General features: G+C 48.5%; 1 protein-coding gene across 3 annotated transcripts in view; it reads left to right on the top strand.

Annotated features, from left to right (window-relative positions):
• The first annotated feature begins 24 nt into the window (after positions 1 to 24).
• PIGG (phosphatidylinositol glycan anchor biosynthesis class G (EMM blood group)) overlaps positions 25 to 22512 on the top strand; it is a 40914-nt gene continuing 18426 nt past the window's right edge. For 2 of the 3 annotated variants that reach the window (XM_060013150.1, XM_060013149.1), the window contains exons 1-7: positions 25 to 295; positions 1201 to 1406; positions 8770 to 8979; positions 10284 to 10472; positions 11388 to 11529; positions 18237 to 18449; positions 22211 to 22428. In XM_060013150.1, coding sequence (XP_059869133.1) covers positions 142 to 295; positions 1201 to 1406; positions 8770 to 8979; positions 10284 to 10472; positions 11388 to 11529; positions 18237 to 18449; positions 22211 to 22428 — 1332 coding nt within the window. In that variant the 5' untranslated portion in view covers positions 25 to 141. Of the gene's footprint in view, positions 296 to 1200; positions 1407 to 8769; positions 8980 to 10283; positions 10473 to 11387; positions 11530 to 18236; positions 18450 to 18564; positions 18608 to 18682; positions 18764 to 22210; positions 22429 to 22512 lie in introns of those variants that run through there. The other variant, XM_060013152.1, reaches the window with a different exon arrangement.

The raw sequence follows: 22512 nt of genomic DNA, 5'->3' as shown, positions 1-22512 counted from the left end.
ACGCGGGAACGCCGGGCACCTGTCCTGACCTCCCGTTCGCGCTTGCTCGGAGGCGGCTCCCTGGAGGCGGAAGCCGGTGCTTTTGGGCGAGACGTGACTTGGAGTCCGGGAACCCGGATCCCGGCCGGGCGGGTGGGCACGATGCGGCTGGGCTCCGGGACCTTCGCCGCCTGCTGCGTAGTGATCGAGGTGCTCGGGGTCGCGCTCTTCCTCCGAGGATTCTTCCCGGCTCCCGTTTGTTCCTTTTCCGGGACGGAGCACCAAACAGAGTCCCCAGCGCCCGAACCCTCGGCTGGTATGGACCGCTCCCCGGGCGTCTCTGCTCCCCGGGCCCCACTCTTCCCGGAGGACCCTCTTTATGAGCCTCGCCTCTTGGACATCTTCCCGCGGCTCCCGGGTGGTCTCTTCCATTCTGGTCCCCACCCCCTAGGGTCCCCTTCTTACCGTTCCAGCCTCCTTTTATGTATCCTACAAGTTTGTGGCAAGCACCACTACCAGCCCTACTAAGAGCCTCCTCCCTGGTCACCGCAAAGTAAGATCTCCATACCCGTAAAGAGTAAGCGTCTCCCCAGCTCTACTCATCCAGTGACACCCCAACCCCCTTACCTGAGCAGATGTTTGGGTCACTGCCTGTTCCAGGCACCCTTTTTGCTCAGGAAGACACAACAGATAAGATTGCTGCCGACCTCTCGTGTTTTCTTCTATGGCATTCCTCTAAGACCCCGTTTTTTCCAGTAGTTAAGACCTCCCTGCCTAGGCCCCTCCCTGGCCCTCACCTACCCAACAGTATATCTTAGGTAAAGGAACTCACGTTTTGGATCAAATCCACACAATACCAGCTACTAACCATGGAAAGACAGTTTGTAAATGCTCGCCCATCCCCTACCTGCAACACTGTGTTTTAGGGCAATCTCCCTAATGTCCCATTCCAGGATACTCACGAAGGGACTCCTCTGTGCCAGTACTCCCCATCATGCTAAGGGGAATTCACTACATAATATTAGGGCTCCCTGAGCTTACTTGTTGCCCACCCCCTGATCCCAGCGTTGTTTCCCAAGAACAGGCCTTTTTCTTTGGCTCAGGATATGTAGGTGTGACAGAGTATGTGCTGGAGAAGTAAGCAGAAACTAGATTATAAGGTGCTTGAATGCTAAATAAAGGTTAAATTCAATTTTCTTTTTCTTTTTCAAACACTCTTAGGAGCCATTTCCAACTGGACCAAGCTCCCACCACCTCTCTTCAGTAAAGTTGTTATTATGCTGATAGACGCCTTGAGAGATGACTTTGTGTTTGGGTCAAAGGGTGTGAAATTTATGCCCTACACAACTTATCTTGTGGAAAAAGGATCATCTCACAGTTTTGTGGCTGAAGCAAAGCCACCTACAGTTACTATGCCTCGAATCAAGGTAAAGAGTTTGACTGAACGTATTATAGGTCATGGTTTGGCTCTTTCAGAGGTTTAGAGGGGCTCTCTGTAGTCTGTTACTTGGAGTCCCAGTTTTAACTAAGTGGAAATTAGTTTGGTGCTGTCAACTTGGCTGGGGCAATAGAATGCTGAAAAAGCCTCCCAGATAGGATGGAACTAAGACCCATGATTTATGCCCTCTGTAAAGGTAGCCAACAGCTCATGCTTCATGGGAAGCATAACATTTAGAGCCAGATCATCTAGGCCAATCTAATCCAAGAGATACCATGCTCCTTGCTAACCTGCTATCTTCTTTAATCATCAGGGGGTCAGTTAGAATTCTGGGAGGAGCCTCTAGGGTTATCTAGTTCAGTCACTTGACTTTATGAATGAGGAAGCAAATTCAGATAAGTTAAATAACTTGTACAAAATTTTAGTATACACAGTGACCAAACCAACATGATCTGGCCTCACAGATACCTGTTTTTACTCTATAAACCGCCTTCAGGTGTTCAGGCTAGTGGGAGTGCCTTTGAAGTACATATGCTTTACTGCTTTACTTAAAAACTGTGGGGAAAGAGAAGAGTAAAGCTTTATTGATTTGCTCAAAAACAAGTTTTTTTTTGAAAATAACATCTCTGCCTTCATGGAACTTTCAGTCTCTAATGAGAGACGTAGCCGTTAAACAAATGAACGTACAAGTAAATGTGCAGTTACAAAGTGTGATTAATGCATAATGAAAAAGAACAGAGCGTGATGTTCAGTGCTGGTTGGGGGCTCAGTTTAGACTGGGGTGGTTCAGAAAAGCCTGTCTGAGGAAATTGCATTCACACTTAGACCCGAAGGTTGAGTAAAGAAGTGGGATCAGAAAAGGACAGAGGACCTTAAAAGTTTGTGAATATACTGCAGGCCGGTATGGTGTAGAAGTCTCTGGCTGAACCTTACATCTGTGGATGATCGTGTGACACCTTATTAGTTGGTGAGAAGGTGTCACTTCTTGATTTAAAGCTTGGGGGCAGCATTAGTAGTTACTCAGCAAATGTTTACTGGGTGAGTAAAGCAGTCTGGGATTGAAGGGGTTCATGCCGCATCTTTTACTGACTTTTTTTTCTTGAGTTTCCCATTCTCTCTGCCTCTTTTGGATGTGGTTTGGCCTTCATTCAATATTTATTGAGGATCTATATGTACTGTGTGCTGTTCTAGATAAGAGGGATTCAGTGAAAAAACAAGACAGCAACTGTCCTGTCCTCATGAAGCTTACTTTCTAATTGAGGGGACAGAAAATATGTAAGTATACAAATAAATAATCAAAATTGTTTCAGGAGGTGATAAATGCTACGGAAGAAATTGAGGAGGAGAATGTGATGGAGAGTGATGGGGAGTCGGGGAGGCCACCTGTAGTCAGGATGCTTGGGAACAGCCTTTAGGGGTGCAGTCGTTCTGCTGAAACAAGTCCTGTGGAAGCTGGAAGCAAGGCATCCAGGCTCCTGACCACCAGGATCACTGCTTTCTTTACCTGTCCTGTCAGAAGTGTGGGAGGAACCCATTCCTCCTTTGTTCTGATAAGAAAAGAGTTGTTAGGAATCTGGGCAGATTTGTAAGAAAAAATGTAAGTGAGCGTGGTGGCTCCAGGTTCTGTTCAGTCTTGCACATTGGCCGGTGTGGCCCTCCCTTTGGTTTCATTTTACCAAACCAGTGTTTTGTTTTGGATCCTTTGCAGGTTCTTGCTCCTCATTCTCTATCAGGGAGGAGCTAGTATACAGGAAGTCCATCCTGGAGTTAGGGTTACCTTGCTCTGGAATTTGATAGGATCAGGTAGTGTTGGCTAAGGAGTGTGTCCCCTGCCCTGCCTCCACCTAGGAAGGGACTTAGTTCATCTGGAGGTGCTGATACAATTGCCACGAGACACCAGTTTTAAAATTTCAAGACTAATGTCTCTAGTAGCATGTTCACATGTTAAGATGCTGCAGCAGCTTCCTTCTAAAACATTGTAACTGATTTTTGAATGCCTTTCCTTTTCCTGGGAATTTATAGTTGTAACAGCGGCAGTTACCACTGGCTGTGGTGCACCCGTGGTGCAGGCACTGTCTTGTACACTCTTACCACAGCCCCATGGAAGCTCCATGATGTTGGTGCCACTCTCTTCTCCATTTCCCAGATGAGGAAACAGGCTTGAAGTGTGAAATCTCACAGCTGGCATCAGAAACCGAGCATAACCTTATGTTTGCCTAGTTCCAGAGCGTTGCTTGGTCACACTGTGTCATACAGCAACACTGTGTTACACAGAATAAGGTGACCAGATCAAATTCTCTTTTAATAGTCTCTGCAGAGCCCTCCTTAATTCTCAGAAGTCAGGAAACTGCTGTTCCCAAGACCACAGCAACCCCAGGGAAACCTCCAAGGAGATGACAGACAAGCGCTCAAAATTCCTGGGCTCTCAGCTGCAACTTTTTTGCTGCCTACATGTTTCCTGGGGTGAAGGGGATACCAGGTAGTCCCTGCCCTTCTTAAAAATGTCCGTGTGAACCCAAACTAGTGTGAAGAGGAGGGAGGTACCTTATAAAAGCCCAGAGGAAAGGGTGGGTAGACTCAACCCCAAGTGGTGGGAGACATTATAAACAAAGTCAACTGACAGACAATAAATGGAAAAATTATTTACAGTTAACAAGATGTGAACCCCATGATATGTAAAGAGGATCCAATCAAGGGCAACAATCCAGGAGCAACTGGACAAAGGATATAAAGAAATCCACATAGAAAGAAATTGAAATATGCCAGTAAGCATAGGAAAAGATTCTTAACTGCACTGGTAATCAGATTAAAGGCAACTAAAGAGTCTTATCACATTGTAAAAATTGAAAGGTTGATGATAACACTCCTCACAAGAAATGAGGTGAACAGATCTCTGTATACTGTTTATGTGACTAATTGGACTCAGCCAGCACCTCCACTACCCCCACTGTAGGCCAGTCTGCTATGGTGTGAGCCTGGACTGTAAAACTATCCCAGCACTTCTCACCCAGAACCTGTCCAAACAGATCACGTTGCTCTGCTCTAGTCCCAACAGTCCTCCAGTGGCTTACACTCTGCCTCCTAACCCAGGCCTCAGGGTGCGTGGTCTTCCCCCGTTTGCCTCTTCACCCTCATCTGAGCCGATTTCCCTCTTCCTGTGTGTTTATCCACGCAGATCACACCTAGCTCCGTTCCCCATGTATGCTGCCCCCTTTCACCTTGGGGTTTTTGCAGTTTGCTGTGTTTTGCCCTGGAAAGCCTCACCTCACCTCACCTAGACAAAACTCCACCTTCACGCCTCAGCTCAAATGGCACTTCCACTGGAGGCTTTTTAAAAGCAATTGCCGTTACATTTTTCACAGAACTAGAACAAAAATTGCACAATTTGTATGGAATCACAAAAGACTCCGAATAGACACAGCAATCTTGAGAAACAAAAACAGCTGGAGGAATCAGGCTCCCAGACTACTATACTACAAAGCTACAGTAATCAAGACAGTATGGTACTGGCACAAAAACAGAAATGTAGATTAATGGAACAGGATAGAAAGTCCAGAGGTAAACCCACGCACATGAGGTCACCTTATCTTTGATAAAGGAGGCAAGAGTATACAAAGGAGAAAAGAAAACCTCTTCAATAAGTGGTGCTGGGAAAAATGGACAGCTACATGTGAAAGAATAAAGTTAGAACATTTTCTAACACCATACACAAAAATAAACTCAAAATGGATTAAAGACCTAAATGTAAGGCCAGACACTATAAAACTCATAGAGGAAAACGTAGGCAGAACACTCAATGACATAAATCACAGCAAGATCCTTTTTGACCCACCTCCTAGAGAAATGGAAATAAAAACAAAAATAAACAAATGAGACCTAATGAAACTTAAAAGCTTTTGCACTGCAAAGGAAACCGTAAACAAGACCAAAAGACAACCCTCAGAATGGGAGAAAGTATTTACAAACAAAGCAACTGACAAAGGATTAATCTCCAAATTTTACAAGCAGCTCATGCAGCTCAATATCAAAAAAACAAACAACCCAATCCAAAAAATGGGCAGAAGACCTAAATAGACATTTCTCCAAAGAAGACACACAGATTGCCAAAAAACACATGAAAAGATGCCCAACATCACTAATCATTAGAGAAATGCAAGTCAAAACTACAATGAGGTATCACCTCACACTGGTCAGAATTGCCATCATCAAAAAATCTACAAACAGTAAATGCTGGAGAGGGTGTGGAGAAAAGGGAACCCTCCTGCACTGTTGGTGGGAATGTACATTGGTACAGCCACTATGGAGGACAGTATGGAGGTTCCTTAAAAAACTAAAAGTAGAACTACCATGTGACCCAGCAATCCCACTACTGGGCATATACCCTGAGAAAACCATAATTCAAAAAGAGTCATGTACCACAGTGTTCATTGCAGCACTATTTACAATAGCCAGGACATGGAAGCAACCTAAGTGTCCATCGACAGAGGAATGGATAAAGAAGATGTGGCACAGATATACAATGGAATATTACTCAGCCATAAAAAGAAACGAAATTGAGCTATTTGTAATGAGGTGGATGGATCTAGAGTCTGTCATACAGAGTGAAGTAAGTCAGAAAGAGAAAAACAAATACCATATGGTAGCACGTCTAAAAAATCTAAAAAAAAAAAAAAACTGGTTCTGATGAACCTAGGGGTAGGACAGGAATAAAGACACAAACATAGAGAATGGACTTGAGGACATGGGGAGGGGGAAGGGTAAGCTGGGATGAAGTGGACAGTAGCATTGACATATGTACACTACGAAATGTAAAACACATGGCTAGTGGGAAGCAGCTGCATAGCACAGGGAGATCAGCTCGGTGCTTTGCAACCATCTACATGGGTGGGATTAAAGAGGGTGGGAGGGAGACGCAAGAGGGAGGGGATATGGGGATACACGTACGCATAGAGCTGATTCACTTCGTTATACATCAGAAACTAACACAACATTGTAAAGCAATTATACTCCAATAAAGATGTGAAAAAAAAAAAAGAGGAAGAGTGACAAAAAGAAAACAGACATACAGAGAAATAAAAGGGACACATGCGAGACTGTGTCCTTTGAGTGACTGAGAGAGCGGCTAGCCTTAGTTTCTGTTAGCTTTCCAAAAGTTAAATCTCTCCTCTCTGCTCGTGGGTACTCAGTATCCATAAAATAAATTCTCTTTTCTGCTTTCAAAAATAAAAATAAAACAATTGTCATTAAATTCGTCTTGGATATACACATTGTATATCCAAACACTGGAGTACTTTGTAGCTGTTTTTAAAAAAGAAGGTGAAATACCTGTATGTTTTCTGTGGAAAGGGGTTCATGATATGTCATTAAGTGAAAAAAGCAAGTTGCAGAACTATCTATAGTTTGTTACCATTTTGGTTAAAAAAAAAAAAAAAACGTACTTTATGTATTTCTGATTGTACATATACGGATGAAAGGATACTCACCCAAAGTAACTGGTTACCTTTAGCAAGTAGAATTTTGGGGTGAAAGGCTCACATTTAAAAAAATAACTTCATTGAGGTAGAATTTTCATACAGTACAGCATAGTACAGTTTGATGAGATTGACCGAGTATATACATGCATGCGACTCCCACCTCGGCTCTGGGCCCTGATCCCCACCCGGGAGTGCTGGTGGCTGTCGCTGTTTTGCTGACTTGCTGAGGCTACTTCTAGAGAGTCTGTCTCTCCTGAAGTCCTGAAATACACGCTCACTGATGTCTCTGCTTGTTGTGTTTTTTTAATTCCTGGTGTTTTTTTTAAGCCACTCTTCCTGAGGGGCAGCCAGGTCGGGATGGCTGAGTGGTGAGCCAATGACTGGTCACAGGTTGTGCTTAAACACATTGTGGTGTGGCCTCCACTCTCTACAGGGGGTCTTTGTGTGTGGCTCCAGCCGTCAGCCACTCTTCAGGCAGTTTATGAGTCTTCCCTGACTCTCACTTTGTTTGAGCAGGGCCTGTGTTCAGCTGGAAGGACCAGGCAACTAGGCCCTCTCTGTTCTCCCCTGAGTGTACACTCACCCTGTGTGTGCACACAGCCTTCCAGATTCCAGGACCATGTGGGAGCTCACAGAAGCCTACCGCATCTGTCCCATTCCCCAGACCCCCTTTGCAGACCCCCTTTTTGCTGTGTCTTACTACAACCAGCATTGAAGCCTCAGGTAGCTGTGACGTTGGCCTTCCCTGTTTTCGCTTTGTCCCTGGCATGGGGCTTCTCCGTGGAGTGCTGGATTGGGCAGGCCCCTCCGCGTCCTCATGGCTGCCACATCACAGAACTGGGTGTGCGGGAGGGGAGCAGCCCAGGTTAAAACACCACAGATACTCTCAGTTCTTACCGAAATGCGGACGTGTTTTGGATAAGAACATTTCAATTTGTGTATATCTTCGTTGAGTTCAAAGTCTTGAAGGGGTTGTTTTTGACAGTTTTATCCAGTTTTATCGTTGCTCTTCAGGGAGAGGGTTTGCCAAGCTCCTCATTCTCAAAGTCCAAGATTAACTCATTTTTTGCGTTACTTTGCTGTTAAAGAAGTCTTGGCAAAATTATTACACTTGTTAGCATTGTCCAGATTCCTCTATTTTCATTGCACAGGTCCCTGGATGCCAGTGTTGTAGGTTGTCAGCAAACTCCAGATCATGGAGACCCACGACCCATTTAGATTCTGCTAAAATGAGGGAGGTGGTTGACTTAGTTCTATAGCAGAAAGGTGTGAAGACATGTCGCACCCACCTGCTCCTCCAAGAAATTACGGTGCTGGGTGGGGCGGGGAGGTGGCCCCACCAGCATCCCTGGGCGAGTTTACTGTGAGGATTCCTCAGAGTTCCTGTTTAGGGACCGCTTTCCTCCCTGGGTGTGTGGGAGGCTGCTCTTTCTCTCGGGCGGGGGGGTGGACAGTAGAATGACTGGGTTTCAGGATCAGTGTGCGGAGTTTGCTTGTCCCATGAAGCAGATCTGAAGCTTAGATGAGGACCTGATGGTGGGTTTGGGTATACAGAGTGCATACCACCCTTTGCCATTTGTTTCATTTCTTATCATCCGTCACTGCTTTTTTGACCACAGCCCTCTAGCTACCCCACGGCCTTCTCCTTTGTCCTCTCATCGGCTGAAATATGATCAGTTCTTCACTTACTGAGTTTGCTGGTTTTGCCAAGGATCTGTGTAGCTTTTCCCCCTTTGTCCTAATACTGGCCCAACCTTCAGCACTGGTGTTGCTTTAGCTCTATGCTTGCCTCTTCCATTCGTTGGAATCACCTTCTGTGCCTGTTCCCATGCTGTGCTTGGACTCTGTGGTCTGACCCCTGAATGCTTCCTTCTGCAGGCGTTGATGACGGGGAGCCTCCCCGGCTTCATCGATGTCGTCAGGAACCTCAATTCTCCCACACTGCTGGAAGACAACGTGATCACACGAGCAAAAGCAGCGGGGAAAAGAATCATCTTTTACGGAGATGAAACATGGGTGAAGTTATTCCCAAAGCATTTTGTGGAATATGACGGAACAACCTCTTTTTTTGTATCAGATTATACAGAGGTCAGTTTTTAAGAAAAATATATTCTATGAGACAGAGCCTGCTACCCTCTAACAGTGAGAGGCAATGTTGTTTTGTATGTGGCTTTTATCAATATACTGAGGATCGTGTGGAGAGATTGAAAAAATTGTCCCTCCCATAATCAGCTACAAGCCAGGACCATAAACCCTAATGCAAGTGCGAGCATAGTTCTCTGAGCCCAAAGCCCACCGGGTGAGCACCCACTGACGGGTACCGGGGGTCGGGAAGGGCTTCCCAGGAGGAGCCGCTCAGCCGGAGTTTCGACAGGTGAGTGGGGCCTTCGCAAGTGGACAGAATGGGGTGGCAGAGTCTGCGAGTCAGAGCCTGAGGTCCCCACGGTCTGCCTGGGATCCTGCCTTGCTGCTGTTCTCCTGCGAGGGCAGCAGCATGAGGGCAGACATGAGCTGGGCGAGCCTACCTGCTGCGGAGGGCATCGGCCCTGTGCTGCGTGTGCAGCCTCCGGCAAGGAGATTAGACACCCCCCCCACCCCGCTCCGTGTTGGCCCTGGGGCACAGGGAGGCCCGCAGGGCAAAGGCACCATCTGAGCTGGAGTTGGATGGACCCGTTTGCTTGGCCCGGGGGAGCGCCTGCCGTCCTGTTACACCGACACCCTTTGCCAAAGCTGACCGTATAGACACAGCAGTCACTGCCCACCCTGTGTGTGACGGCTCAGAAGCACTTGTCTTTGTAGTAGACTCTCCAGGGGGAGGGAGGGGTCAGGGCTGACCTGGCTAGTGGCTCTGTCAGGGGCTGTGTGGCTGGGAACTGCTGAGTGTGTGCCTCCTTCTTCCCCAAACAGCCTTCTCGTAGGACACAGGCAGACGTCCCCAGCTTCACCCCGCTGGTTTCTTGAACGCTGGGCACTGTCCTGTCTTAGCTAACTGCCTTAGCCCTCACTTGCCTCATAACAACCTGACACCCATTTAACTTGGTTATCTGGTCAGCTTTAGTTTCAGCTCCGGTAGTGATCCTGAAGAATTGTTTTGTGAGAACAGCCTTTGTTTGTTTAAGTTATAATATGTTCTATCCATAACTTAGAGACATAAAAACAGTATTAGTGAAAGCTTAATCTAATGCAAACATTTTTTAAGACAGTTTTTATTTTGGGGGCTGCTTTGTTTGGTGTTTTGGTTTTGGTTTTGGTTTTGGTCTTTTCGAACTCCCATGAGTCCTAGTACCTAAAATGAGCCCGTAGGTTTTAAATGACCATATCACTTTTCCTCGAAGAGTGAACACCAGGGAAATCAGGGAGGCTATTCATATGCACTCTTTTTCCCTTTAAAGGTGGATGATAATGTTACAAGACATTTGGATAAAGTATTAAAAAGGCGGGATTGGGATGTGTTAATCCTCCACTACCTTGGGCTGGACCACATCGGCCACATTTCTGGGCCCAACAGCCCGCTGATCGGGCGCAAGCTCAGTGAGATGGACAGCGTCCTGATGAAGATCCACACCTCGCTGCTCTCAGAGGTGGGCCTAGAATGTCAAGGTGCCAGTGTTTCCTAGAAGAAATGTAGCTTCTACAGTGAACTGGGGTGACCTTGTGTGAGCTTCATACCTACCATCACTCAAGCAGCCTTCGCCTACAGAGCACGTGCTGTGTGCCGGGCACCGTACCCAGCAGCCCTGCAGAATAGCGGCTCTTAATATCTCGACCTGTTCATCCAGCTCATGTTTCCTGGAGGCCTTCTCTGTCGCTGTTGTCTGGGCATTTGTGGAGCTTAATCTCGAGCCAGGAGGGAAGAACAGGAAGCATAATCAATGAGCACATAAGTATTCTAGACAGTGATCGGTGCCGTAGCAGAACGTAGGGCAGGGGGAGGGCACAACATCTGAGAGAAAGGCTGTAATTTTAAACTGCGTGGTCAGAGCAGTCGTCCTTAAAGACGTGGGAGACGTGAGCTGAGACTTGAAGGGCAGGGGTGCCGCCGCGCCATCTGTGAAGGTGTATTCCAGGTGCAAAAGCAGCAAGGGCAAGTCAGAGCCTGTCAGGTACGTGCAGGGGCAGCAAAAGCCACTGGCCAGAGCCCCAGGGGCCAGGGGCAGCTCTGTTTGACAGATAAGGAGACTAGGGCATGAAGAGCAATGTGCCCAGGCGCCCATAGCTTGGAAACGGCAAAGACAGAAACCAAGCCCTGATTCTCTGCCCTGAGAGGCCTAACACAACCCTCCTGTGCTCCGTGACCTCCATGTGATTCCGTTTGTTTTATTTATGACATTACTCGACGTTGACCCTTCGATCTGACTATAAGCTCATAGGTTAAATAGAAAAGAAAAGAAAAATTTAGGAAGAGCTACTATTTACAAAGTAAAGCTGAAATCTGAGAACACATGATCTTCTCCCCAGGCTGGGTTCAGCTGAAATGTATTTCCTTTACCTTCTAGGAGAGAGAGACTCTGTTACCCAATCTGCTGGTTCTTTGTGGTGATCATGGCATGTCTGAAGCTGGAGGTCACGGAGCCTCTTCTGTGGAGGAAGTAAACACCGCTATGATCTTAATCAGCTCTGCATTTGAAAGGAAACCTGGTGAGAATTTGGGAATGTTTAACACTTTAAAACTGTACTTTATTTCTTTGCTTTCTGTAGTTTGATTTTAATTTTAAAAACCATTTAACCATTTTTGGAAGCTGTGTAAGTTTGGAAAAGAACCCTGAACGATGTGAGAATGAAAAATAATGGGACAAGGGCCAGTCAGGATTTGGAGTTTACGTTTCTTGCCGATTCTTAAAATACAAATGTTCTTTTTGGGAATTGTGTGCCATGAATGTCACCGCCTCGATATCTGGAACTGTTAGTAAAGAGTGCCAGTGGCTTCGAGACATCTGAAGTGCACGTATGAATTGAGAGAAACATAAAAATTTTAAGTTAAGAAGCAGTATCCGTTATCTGAGACTATATGTTGAACAGCAACGTCAGCGAGAACCACAGGAGCAGGACTGAGTAGGACTGAGGGCCCGCATTCAGCGCTCAGACACAGCGCAGCTCTCCAGCCCAGACACGCCGGTGCCCTCGACCAGCACAGACCTGTGCACAGCCTCTGCCCCCTCACGTCGTCACACGCAGGCAGCCAGCTCACCAGCTGTTTCCACACTGGACGCTCTGGCTTCTCTCGGGTGACCCTTCAGCACCGCTCAGCAGTGCTGACCCCTAGTCCTGGGACCTCCACGTTTCTGGTCTCCCTCTCCCTCTCCCTCTGCTGTCCAGTCGTCTTTGCTGGCTTAGCCTCCTTGCCCTGGCCTTTTTTCTGGACTGCCTTTGTTTCATTCTGCGTTCACTCCTGAGATGATCTCATCCACTCCCATGGTTTTAAATGCCATGAATAGGCTCACACGTGTCAGATTTATCCCTCCAGCTGTCTCCCCTTTTCCAACCTCCAGACTGTCTACTCCACTGCCTGCTGATGCCTCCGCCTGGATCTTCCACAGGCAGAGCAAACGTGACTTCACCTGCAATCTGCCCTCCCTGTTTCCCCGTCAACAGATGGCGCCATTCACGCGGCTCTTCAAGTTGGAAACGTGGGCGTCCACCTCGATCTGCCCTCCCTGCTCCTCGCATGAGCCCAAACGCCCGGCTCCCAGCGCCCACATGTGCCACCTTTCAGTAGCTGAACCTCGGATACAGTAAAACTCCCGCGTGAGACTTCTCGCCTCCCTCACGGCTTTGTGTTGAGCCACATCCTTCACTACTCGCTGAATCCTGACCTCTCCCGCAGGTCCTCCAAGTGATAACTCTTCCTCACGCACCCGACCCCGTGCTCCTCAGCCCCTCAGCCTGCTCATACGCTCGTCCTTGGTCTCAGCCAAAAATCCAAACCACCTTCCTTCCGGTCGTCTCACAGTGCTCGTGTATTCTGCCGTCATCCTTCGCGTGGTTTGTAATCACAGCCTGAATCGTGTGGTTGCGTCCAATTCTCTCCTTGCTGTGCGCTACACTTGGGCAGAGCAGAGTCTGTTTTATTCATCACTGTATGCCTTGGGTCTCAACATTGCCTGGCATTTGGTGGACGCTGAAAATATTTATGGAGTGAATGAGTCTTCCACTTGAGTAGGGGTTGGTTGGGGAAGAAGCTCCACCTGTTTCCTTTTGTCTTTTTACAGCACTGCCTCTTTGGGTGTCTGACCTCCTAAGGTATAAGTTTTTGGCTCTTGTAACCTGAGCCTTTCCTGGGTGCCCAGCTGGAGCCTGCCTTCCAGTGAGTGCACGCAGTGCCCATCAGAGCACTGGCCTCCATACACCCAGCTTTCCCGCTCTGCACGCCCAAAGCAGGGTCCCGTGGGGCTCCTCTACCTCAGTGAGAGCCCCAGGCCAGAAACACATCCATCTGTCCACCCATGCAGCAGAGGGGTACTGAGCGCCCACGGTAGGCTAGGCGCTGTGCCGGCACTACAGACAGGGAGCTTATAGCCTGGGGGGAGAAGAGACAACTAAGCTGACATGCTTTTATTACAGGAATGTTAGGGTTATTTTTAACTAAAGTGCTGATGTTTCATTGCTCAGATGGGTATTTAAGGATCTCCTCCCTGGGAGGCCTGACACATCTTCAGATAGGAAGGGCCAGGGCGGCTGTGCATAGGAACTGCCTGCATGGGCTACTCACGCGGCTGACCTCAGTGCCAACAGTGAGTCTGAGCTCTTTCTTATTTTGTTTACTTGTTTGTTTGCTTTAAGGGTAGTTATACTGTCTTGTCATCACGCTTATTTTTTGAGCCTTTTAGTTCATTCAGAGTTGGTTAGCCATCGTCATTGTCAATTTTGGGACATATCACCTCTTTAGTGGTCACCACCACTTCCCCCAACCCAGTAACACACCCACCCCAGCCACCGGCAATCACTCATCTACCTGTCTACAGAGTTGCCTCTTCTGGGCATTCCATGTAATAAATGTAGTGTCTAAATGGTCTTTTAATAAATGGACCATGTAGTAAATGGTCTGTGTGACCAACTTCTTTCGCTAGGGTAATGTTTTCAAGGTTCATCCACATTGTAGCAGTTGTCAGGACCTCATTCCTTTCTGTTGCTGAATAATATTCCATTGTACAGATGCACCACATTTGTCCATCCATCCGTCCATCAGGTGATGGATATTTGGGTTGTTGCTACTTTTTGGCTATTATGAATGATGCTGTAGATAACGTTTATGAACAAGTTTCTGTGTGGACATGTATTTTCTTATGGTGTCATTTTCTTTCTCTAGTACAGCTTCGCTACTCTTCACCTGTGCTGTTGTTGTCAGATACATTCCATTTCTATATGTTGTAGGCTGACAACATATATAGACACACACGCACACACACACACACACGCACACACGCACACACGTGTGGTTTTATATACACATATATATGGTTCTATATAATTGCTTTGGAATTTAAGAGAAAAAATGTATTCATGCTGTCTTTTATAACTATGTTACAATTTCTGGTACTCTTTGCTTTTTTTTTTTTTTAAACTGGATCAGATTACCATCTGGAGTCACTAGCTTTCAGCCTGAAGAGCTTCCTTCAGGGTTTCTCGTAAGGCAGGTTTGCTAGCGATGAACTGTCGTTTTTGCTTTTTTAGTCTGTGGATGTCTTCATTTCACCTTGACTTTTTTTTTTTTTTTTTTTTTGCGGTACGCGGGCCTCTCACTGTTGTGGCCTCTCCCGTTGCGGAGCACAGGCTCCGGACGCGCAGGCTCAGCGGCCATGGCTCACGGGCCCAGCCGCTCTGCGGCATGTGGGATCTTCCCGGACCGGGGCACGAACCCGTGTCCCCTGCATCGGCAGGCGGACTCCCGACCACTGTGCCACCAGGGAAAGCCCCACCTTGACTTTTTGAAAGGTCATTTTGCTGGATGTAGGATTCTTGGTTGACTGGTCTTTTTCTTTCAGCTCTTTGTATGTGCTGTCCTACTGCCTTCTGGCCTCTGTGGTTTCTGATGAGAAATCAATCATTAATCTAATTAGGTTCCCTTCTTTCCCTCCTTGTCTTTCAACATTTTTATTATGTCCGTTAGTTTGTGTTTGTCCAACTTGGAGTTCATCGAGCTTCTTAGATGTGTCAATTTGATGTTTCCCATCAAATTTGGAAGATTTTTTGTCTGTTTCTCAGGTTGCATAATTTTTATCAGTCTGTCTTTAAATTTGCTGATTCTTCTGCCAGTTGAAAATCTCCTGTTGAGCCTTTACAGTGAATATTTCATTTTAGTTATTATATTTCTCAACTTCAGAGTTTCCCTCTGGTTCTTCTTTATAATTCCTGCCGCTCTGTTGATAACCTCTATTGGATGGCACACTGCCATCACACCTTCCTTTACTTCTTTACGCATAGTTTCCTTTAGTCCTTTGAACACATTTACGATGACTGCTTCGAAGACTTTGTCTGTTAACTCTGACATCTGGGCCCTTCCCAGGAAGATTCTGTTGCCTGCTTTTTCTTCTCTTTGAATTGTACTTTCCTGTTTCTTGGCATAATTGCTTGGAGTTTTTGATGAAAACTGAACATTAAATACTATATTGCAGTAACTCTAGCTACTGTTCCCCTCCCCTCCAAGGGCCTGTCGTCATTGTTTGCGTGTTGGTTTGTTGAGTACCTTGGCTGGACTGCTCCAGGGAAGCCTTGACCCCCACTTGTAAAGTCTGCTGTCGTTCCCGTGAGGGCGCCGCGCCCTGGGAGCCAGCGGAGCTCTGTGACGGTCACTTTCTGTGGCGGCTCTAAGTTGTTGCCTCTCTTGCTGCCACACCCACCCAGCTGTTGGCTCCCCTCATTGCAGGATGATTGCTGTCTCGTTTTCGACAATTTATAATCAATGTGCTCTGCAGTCTGGTCTCATCCTATTTGGGCCACTTTGCAGAAATCATTTCGAGGCCAGTCTTTGAGTCTCTTCTGATGCCAGGGGAGCCCTTCTTAGCTGTCTTTTCTCCCTGATCCTCTCTGGTAAACTTCCAGCTGGCCTGTGGTTTAACCTGTTGCTCTCATGAAGCTCCAGCTTCCTCTTAGTTGCTTACCTCCAAAACCTTCATAGTTTTCAAGAGCATCCGTAGGCTTGAATTCCCCACATTCTTTTTAAAGTAATGTCAGTTCTTGTTGATACGTCTCTAAGTCTCTTTTAATTTATATGTCTCCATCCCCATCCTCTTTTATTATGATTATCTGTTGAAGAACCTGGTCGGTTGTCCTGTGGAGTCTCTCTCTGCATTGTCTGCTAACATGTCCTTTGCTCATCCGGTAAATCCCGCCTGACCTGGAGTCATGAGCAGATTCAGATCCTGTTGGTTCGGTTGGTTTGGACCAGACTCTTGCTAGCAGGAGGCACAGAGTGTCCGACTTGTCTGCTGTGTGGTGATGTCAGTAGCCACTGATGCCCACCTAGGGCCACTAATTCACTAGAGTTTACAAATAGTGATGTTTTAATTCTGTAAGTCCTTTTTTTTTTTTTTTTTCACTAATTAGCCAAAATAATTCAGTAAAGAGAATCTTCCCCCATCTACTTTTTGGTTACCCAGCACTACCATTTATATAAGAGAGAGGAGGTCACTGACGGCTTATTCTTCCCAATTAATTCCCAGTTTCAAATCAGTGAATTAGTTCACTATGAGTTCACTAGCGTGCTTCAACTATGACCAATTAGTTTTTATTTTTATTTTTGGGACATTTTGAACTCATGGATTTAAGCTTGTTTCAATTCACTATAGATACTATTTAATATTATCTAATATTCCATTTGTCCCATCTTTGGGAACTGGGAACATCTTCAGATGACCTCCTGAGTCCTTCTGACCTTACAGTCCCAGAGGCCTTAGTATCTCTGAGGGCTCTGTTGCTGTCTAGTCTGAGCAGGTGTCCCAGCCGCTTGTGCACAAGCCCTTCCCTGGACCTGAAATCAGCTGCTTCTCCAAGATGCCCTGGTTCCTTTCAGTGGAAAGGGGTCTTTGAGGACCACCGTCTCACAGCTAGCAGTGCTCATGCATACTGGCTTACTCATTTCTGTACAAAGTGAGGAAATCTCTTTAAAATAAAATTGATCTTGAGTTCGTATTGATAACTCGCCCTTCGCTTCACTGCTGTAAAATTACCTCCTGAGATCTTTCACCTGTGCTGTCTTCCTCCCGAGCTTAGAATCCCGATTGTCAGTACCCTCGGATCTGACGGAGTATCGTGTGAGGCCCTCAGTGGTCTCAGCACAAGACCAGCACCATCGCTAATATCAGAGCAAAAGCAATTTAAGGTGGGGTTTTTGTTTTGGGTTTTGTTTTGTTTCAGATCAAAGCACCTAATGTAAGAAAATTCTAGAAGGAAACAAATAATAATGTTGGGTGGAAATGTTCTTCTGAGTGAACCCGGAAGCCATCAGTGAATGGTTGGTCAAGAAAAGGTTAATACATCTCATCAAATTAAAAAGAAAAATTGTATACAACCAGAAATTGCCACAATCAAAGCAAAAGCTTTATAAACTCACACTAGAGTGTCTAAGAGACTTGACTGGCACTGCCTGTCCCGGGTAGACTCTCCTGGTGACCCCCCAGCCCCCAAGACCTGCACTGTAGCTTCTGAGGTCTGTGGGCCAGATGCTCTCTTTACAGATGACAAAATTCTGAGTTTCTTATCCAAAGCCTCCCACTGGATGGTGGCACAGCAGGAGCCTGAGCCCAGTGTCCTGACGTCACACCCGTTCTCCTGGCAGGAATTCGGAGGCTGGCCAGCCACTGCTGGCCTTGGACTTGTTGGTAGGCGGTGTCTCGCTTGTCAGAGTTGGTTATGGAACTTGGCCCGGCTGGACCCAGCCTTGTTCTGCTCTCCCCAGTAGAGGCACCTGCTGCTGCTCAGGATGCGTGGAGAAGTCTGCATCAGCTTCCCTGTGGGGCTGCGTGGACTGCTCTGACTGCAGCGGAGCAGGGCCGCCAGAGATCCACCCTCACCCTCGTTCAGCAGGGTGACCATTGACCTCACCAAAGTGAACATCCCTCGGCATCCACCCCACGCTGTGAAACGCGCGGTGTTGAGTTTCCTGCGTTAGTGCCTCTCCCGCGTATTGTGTGCTGCTTTTTAGGGACGCACCAGGCTCCGCAAAAAATGAGGATGCAGTGTTTTTACTGACGTGAAAAACAACGATGTGGTTTCCGTCTGAATCTACACAGGACGGTTTGAAGAGATGGGTGATTTGACTTACGTTACTTGTAGAAGGTCAAATTGAGGAGTGACCACCATCACATGTGTCCTAGGGCCTGTCACTCAAGCTGTCTTCTTTTTTCTAGGTGACGTCAGACGTCCAAAGTATATTCAACAGACTGATTTGGCTGCAACACTATCGATAGGGCTTGGTCTGCCGATTCCAAAGAGCAGCGTCGGCAATCTTATATTCCCAGTTATAGAAGGAAAGCCAATGAGGGAACAACTGAGATTTTTACATTTAAATACAGTACAGCTTAGCAAGTTGTTGCAGGAGAATGTTCCATCATATAAAAAAGGTAAGCCGCTTAGCAGCTGCTAACATCTCTCATGCTGTGTGTGTGTTTCCATCGCGCCTGATGTCCCCGTGGTGTGCACTACAGCAGTCTTTGACTGTGTGTTCCTTTTCATTAGAACCCTGACTATCACCATTAGCAACACCCACAGATGCAACCATGTAAGTCAAAATCTTTCATAGATTTACTTATTCAGCAAGTGCTGAATTTTTTTCACTAAGTTCCTGTTTGGCCAGGGGCTGTTGGAAGGACTAGAGACACAGCAGGAGGAGAGCTCTGCCCTCGTGGAGCTTATCATCCAGAGCGGGGGAGAGAGGAAAGCAACGACAGATGTCAGATAGTGATGGGCACCTTAGGAAGAGGCTCAACCAGGATGCAGGTGGGCGAGGGCCACTGGGGCAGGTTGGCCTGGGAGGGAGCCTTGTGGCAGACGCAGAGTCTTGTGGTGGGGATGTGCCTGCACAGTCAAGGAGTGACCGGGGGCCCGAGTGGCTGGAACTGGCAGAAGGCAGAAGGAGATGAGGGCTGAGGGCTGAGGGCCTTTTGGACATTGAAGGGGTTCTCACTTCCATTCTGAGTAAGTGGGGAGCTCCTGCAGGGTGTTGTGCAGAGCTGAAACCTTCCACTTGCATTTTCAGAGGCTCTCTCAGGTGCCCGTGTGGAGGGCTGTGTTGTGCTGCAGCAGAGCCAGGAGGCTGGTGCGCTACTTCAGTGCAAGGGGAGGGAGCGAGGGCCCAGGCAGTGGGATCCGGGACAAATGGTTGGTTCTGGATCTGCTTTGAAGGTAGGATTGGCTGATGCACTGGATGTGAGGTGAAGCAATCCAGTGACATAAGGAACAACTTGGGGTTTGCAGCTGAACAGTGAAAGGATGCAGTGAGCGTCACTGAGGTGGGGAAGGCTGTGGGAAGAGCGGGCTTGCAAGGCAGGGTGCTTGTGTGTATGCTGGGGGGCTGGGGCGGGGTCAGTGTCCACGAAGCCAATAAAGAAAGAATTTCAAGAAGGAGAGAGTGAACATGTGTGTTGAATGGGGTTCGAGGTAAAATAAAATGAGGAATTGAGGGGACTTCCCTGGCGGTCCAGGGGTTAAAACTCCACACCTCCACTGCAAGGGGCATGGGTTCAATCCCTGGTCCGGGAGCTAAGATCCCGCAAGCCACGCGGCGTGGCCAAAAATAAAATGAGGAACTGAGAACCGTCCGCTCATACGGCAGGTGAGGTCTCAGCAACTTTGCTGACAGAGCGGTTCACGTGGAGACAGCCTGGCTGGCGTGGGTGCAGGTGAGGACCAGGGACAGGGCAACGGTCTGGCATCTGAGGTGGATGGGGCCCGAGCGGGGTGTGTCCTTAGTTTTAAGGACTGCGAGAAACTAGAGGTGTTTATATCTCTTTTTTTTTTGAGGGTGTTTATATCTTGGTAGGACAGCTCCCCAGGACCATACTTTCAATCAGTTTACTCTGACCCATCCAGGGACGTCAAGGCTAATGTTTGACGCTGGGGCTGGGGCTCGCTGGGAAATGCAGAGGAGGTCACCTCCCAGTTTGAGGCAACATTTGATGGGATGTTGGCAGGTCTGCCTACTTGAAGTGGTGGGGTACTGCCCAGTGGAGTGAACGCCTGTGAGTTTGTGGGGAGATGTAAACTGACCTTGAGTTGGTTGTGGAAGACACACCCTGCCATCGGGGAGTGGTTGGGACCCAGATGTCCTGAGTGGCAGGAGGGCATGGGGAGCACAAGCTCTTAGATCGTGAGACAGCCCGGCCAGCAGCTCTGTCAAAGGTGAGGCCCGACCGCTGTGCACATTTCAGTGCAGACCAGAGGCAAATAGCGTATGAGTTTGGTAGCTTTTGCAAATCCGTTGTTGTTGGTAGTGTGTGTCCTTTCTCCTATACCAACAACTAATAAAAATGAAACCCAGAAAACGGTGGGGTCGTTTGCTTATTTCAGGGATAGCAGGGTAGGGAGGATTGAGCACTGCAGTGGCTGTGGCCGTAATGAGCCTGTGAAATGAAAAGAGGCCAGTCCCCGGAACCAGAAAGCACCCCCAGGGCTTCACACCCCCATCCAGGATGTCAAGGCCTGCCATGATATCCACCCCAGTCTGATGCAGCTCGCTCGTCTGACCACTTTTTGGTCGTAGTGGGGGCTGTTATCACCTTTGGACCTTTGCGTGTGCTCTTCCTACTGATTGGATGCTGTTCTACCTGTTCCACAGGTTAGTTCTTGGGCATCCTTTACATTTTAGCTTCACTGTCAGACCTCCCTTGTCCCCCACACTCAACCCCATTCTTAAGTCAGTTCCCTTTCCGTTACCAAGGGTCTCTCACCATTCCGTCTATAGTATATTTTCCCTCCGTAGTATTTTTCACTATTTGTAGTTTCATGCATGTGTGACAACCCTGCTGGATCACAGACCCACATTGTCAGGACCTATTCTGACGCATCTAGCATGTAGTCAGTGTTCAGCCCATTTTTGTTTGGACGCATGCACAGGTGCGCCCGTGTCTCTGGGACTCTAGGCGGTGGGGTGCAGACACAGGTGCCCCCGTGTCTTTGACTTTGGGGTGTAGCAAGTACGGGTACCAGCTTGGATCCAGACTTAGACCCCAGCTCTCACCTGCCTGCCCATGAGCGGGTGTCTGAGTTGCCTCCTCTCTGAAATGGGTGTCTAACCTTTCCAGTCCCATAGGTCACTGGGAGAGGACCTGAGTGAGGGCTTAGGGTCATGCCTGCCACCAGCACTTGGTACAGGTCAGCTGGCTCCAGCAGCAGTGGTGGGGCTGCAGGCATCGGGGCCCATGCTCAGGGGTTGTGCCGTGAGGATGCCGGGCTGTGATCAGGGAAGGCGGGGTGGGGGCACTGCTGGTGGGCTGGGCCAAGGCCCCTGAAAGGCATGGCCCAGACCACCTTGGAACAGCTCTGCTTGAAGTTGAAAGAGCATGTTAGGTACCAGGGAGTCTCGGGAGAGAAGTTCTTGCTCAGCCGACCAGCCGAGTTACAGTTGAGTCTGGTCCAGCCCTGAAAGGAAGGAAGGCAAGACCCCTGGCCTTGGGCGGCGCGCCACTGTCGTCCCCAGTGGGGAGCCGCCTGCAGCTGGGGCTGGGCTCCATCCACGAGCCATCACGCAGCCCTGGCTTTATGTCGGCCGTGGACCATTCAGCCGGTGTGGTGCGTGGGAGACATAGCTCAGCGTTGTGGTAGGAGGGCTGGGAGACTGCCACCCCTTCCCAAAGAAGACTGGTGAAGAAGGGAAGCAGGTGAAAGAGGGCCTCTGGCAGTGAGAGGCAGGAGGGGCCGGCCTGCCTCGGGGAGGGGCACGCGGTGGAGCGGGTGTCAGGCCCCTGCCTGCCCCGTCCTCACCCAGAGCGTGAGGGTCGGAAGGATTTTGTAGAACTGAGGGCTCTCATGCAGTGCATTCCTGGGACGTTTTGTACTGCACCTTGAGGAAGAAGAGTGGAGAGAGAGAAGGGGGAGGAGGCGGCAAGCGGGAGGCGGAGAAGGCGGGGCTGAGCAGCGGGCAGACGCTGCTGTCCGTGGCGTGCACCGAGGGCTGGCGGGCAGGAGGGACGGCAGAGGACAGGCTGGCTTCATCCGCTGTTGAGGTTTTACCGGAGGTGTTGGCAGCCACCCCCAGCCCCGGAGTTCATCTTGGTTAGGTGTCAGGCTCTGCCATGTGCCGTGAATAACTGAGCACTCTGAGATTACAATCACACACGTGCGTGCGTGTCGGTGATATGTGTGTGTTGCCTTTTCTTCTCGGCAGAGCCTGGGTTTGAGCAGTTTAAAGTGTCCGAAAGGTTGCACGGGAACTGGGTCAGACTGTACTTGGAGGAGAATAGCTCAGAAGTCCTTTCCAACCTGGGAAGCAAGGTTCGCAGGCAGTACTTGTACGCGCTGAGGGCCCTGAGCCTGTCCCTGAGCAGACAAGCAGCCCAGTATGACGTCTACTCCATGGCGGTGGGGACCGTCCTGGTCCTGGAGGTATGGCTGCCTGTGCAGTGTCGCGGCTCCGCTGTTAAACTGGGCACCTAGCTTGGCCGGGATTGGGTAGTTTAAAGGACGTAG

This window comes from Delphinus delphis, chromosome 5, assembly GCF_949987515.2.
Source record: "Delphinus delphis chromosome 5, mDelDel1.2, whole genome shotgun sequence".
Taxonomy (NCBI): Eukaryota; Metazoa; Chordata; class Mammalia; order Artiodactyla; family Delphinidae; genus Delphinus; species Delphinus delphis.
This window is presented reverse-complemented; position numbering and strand designations above follow the sequence as displayed.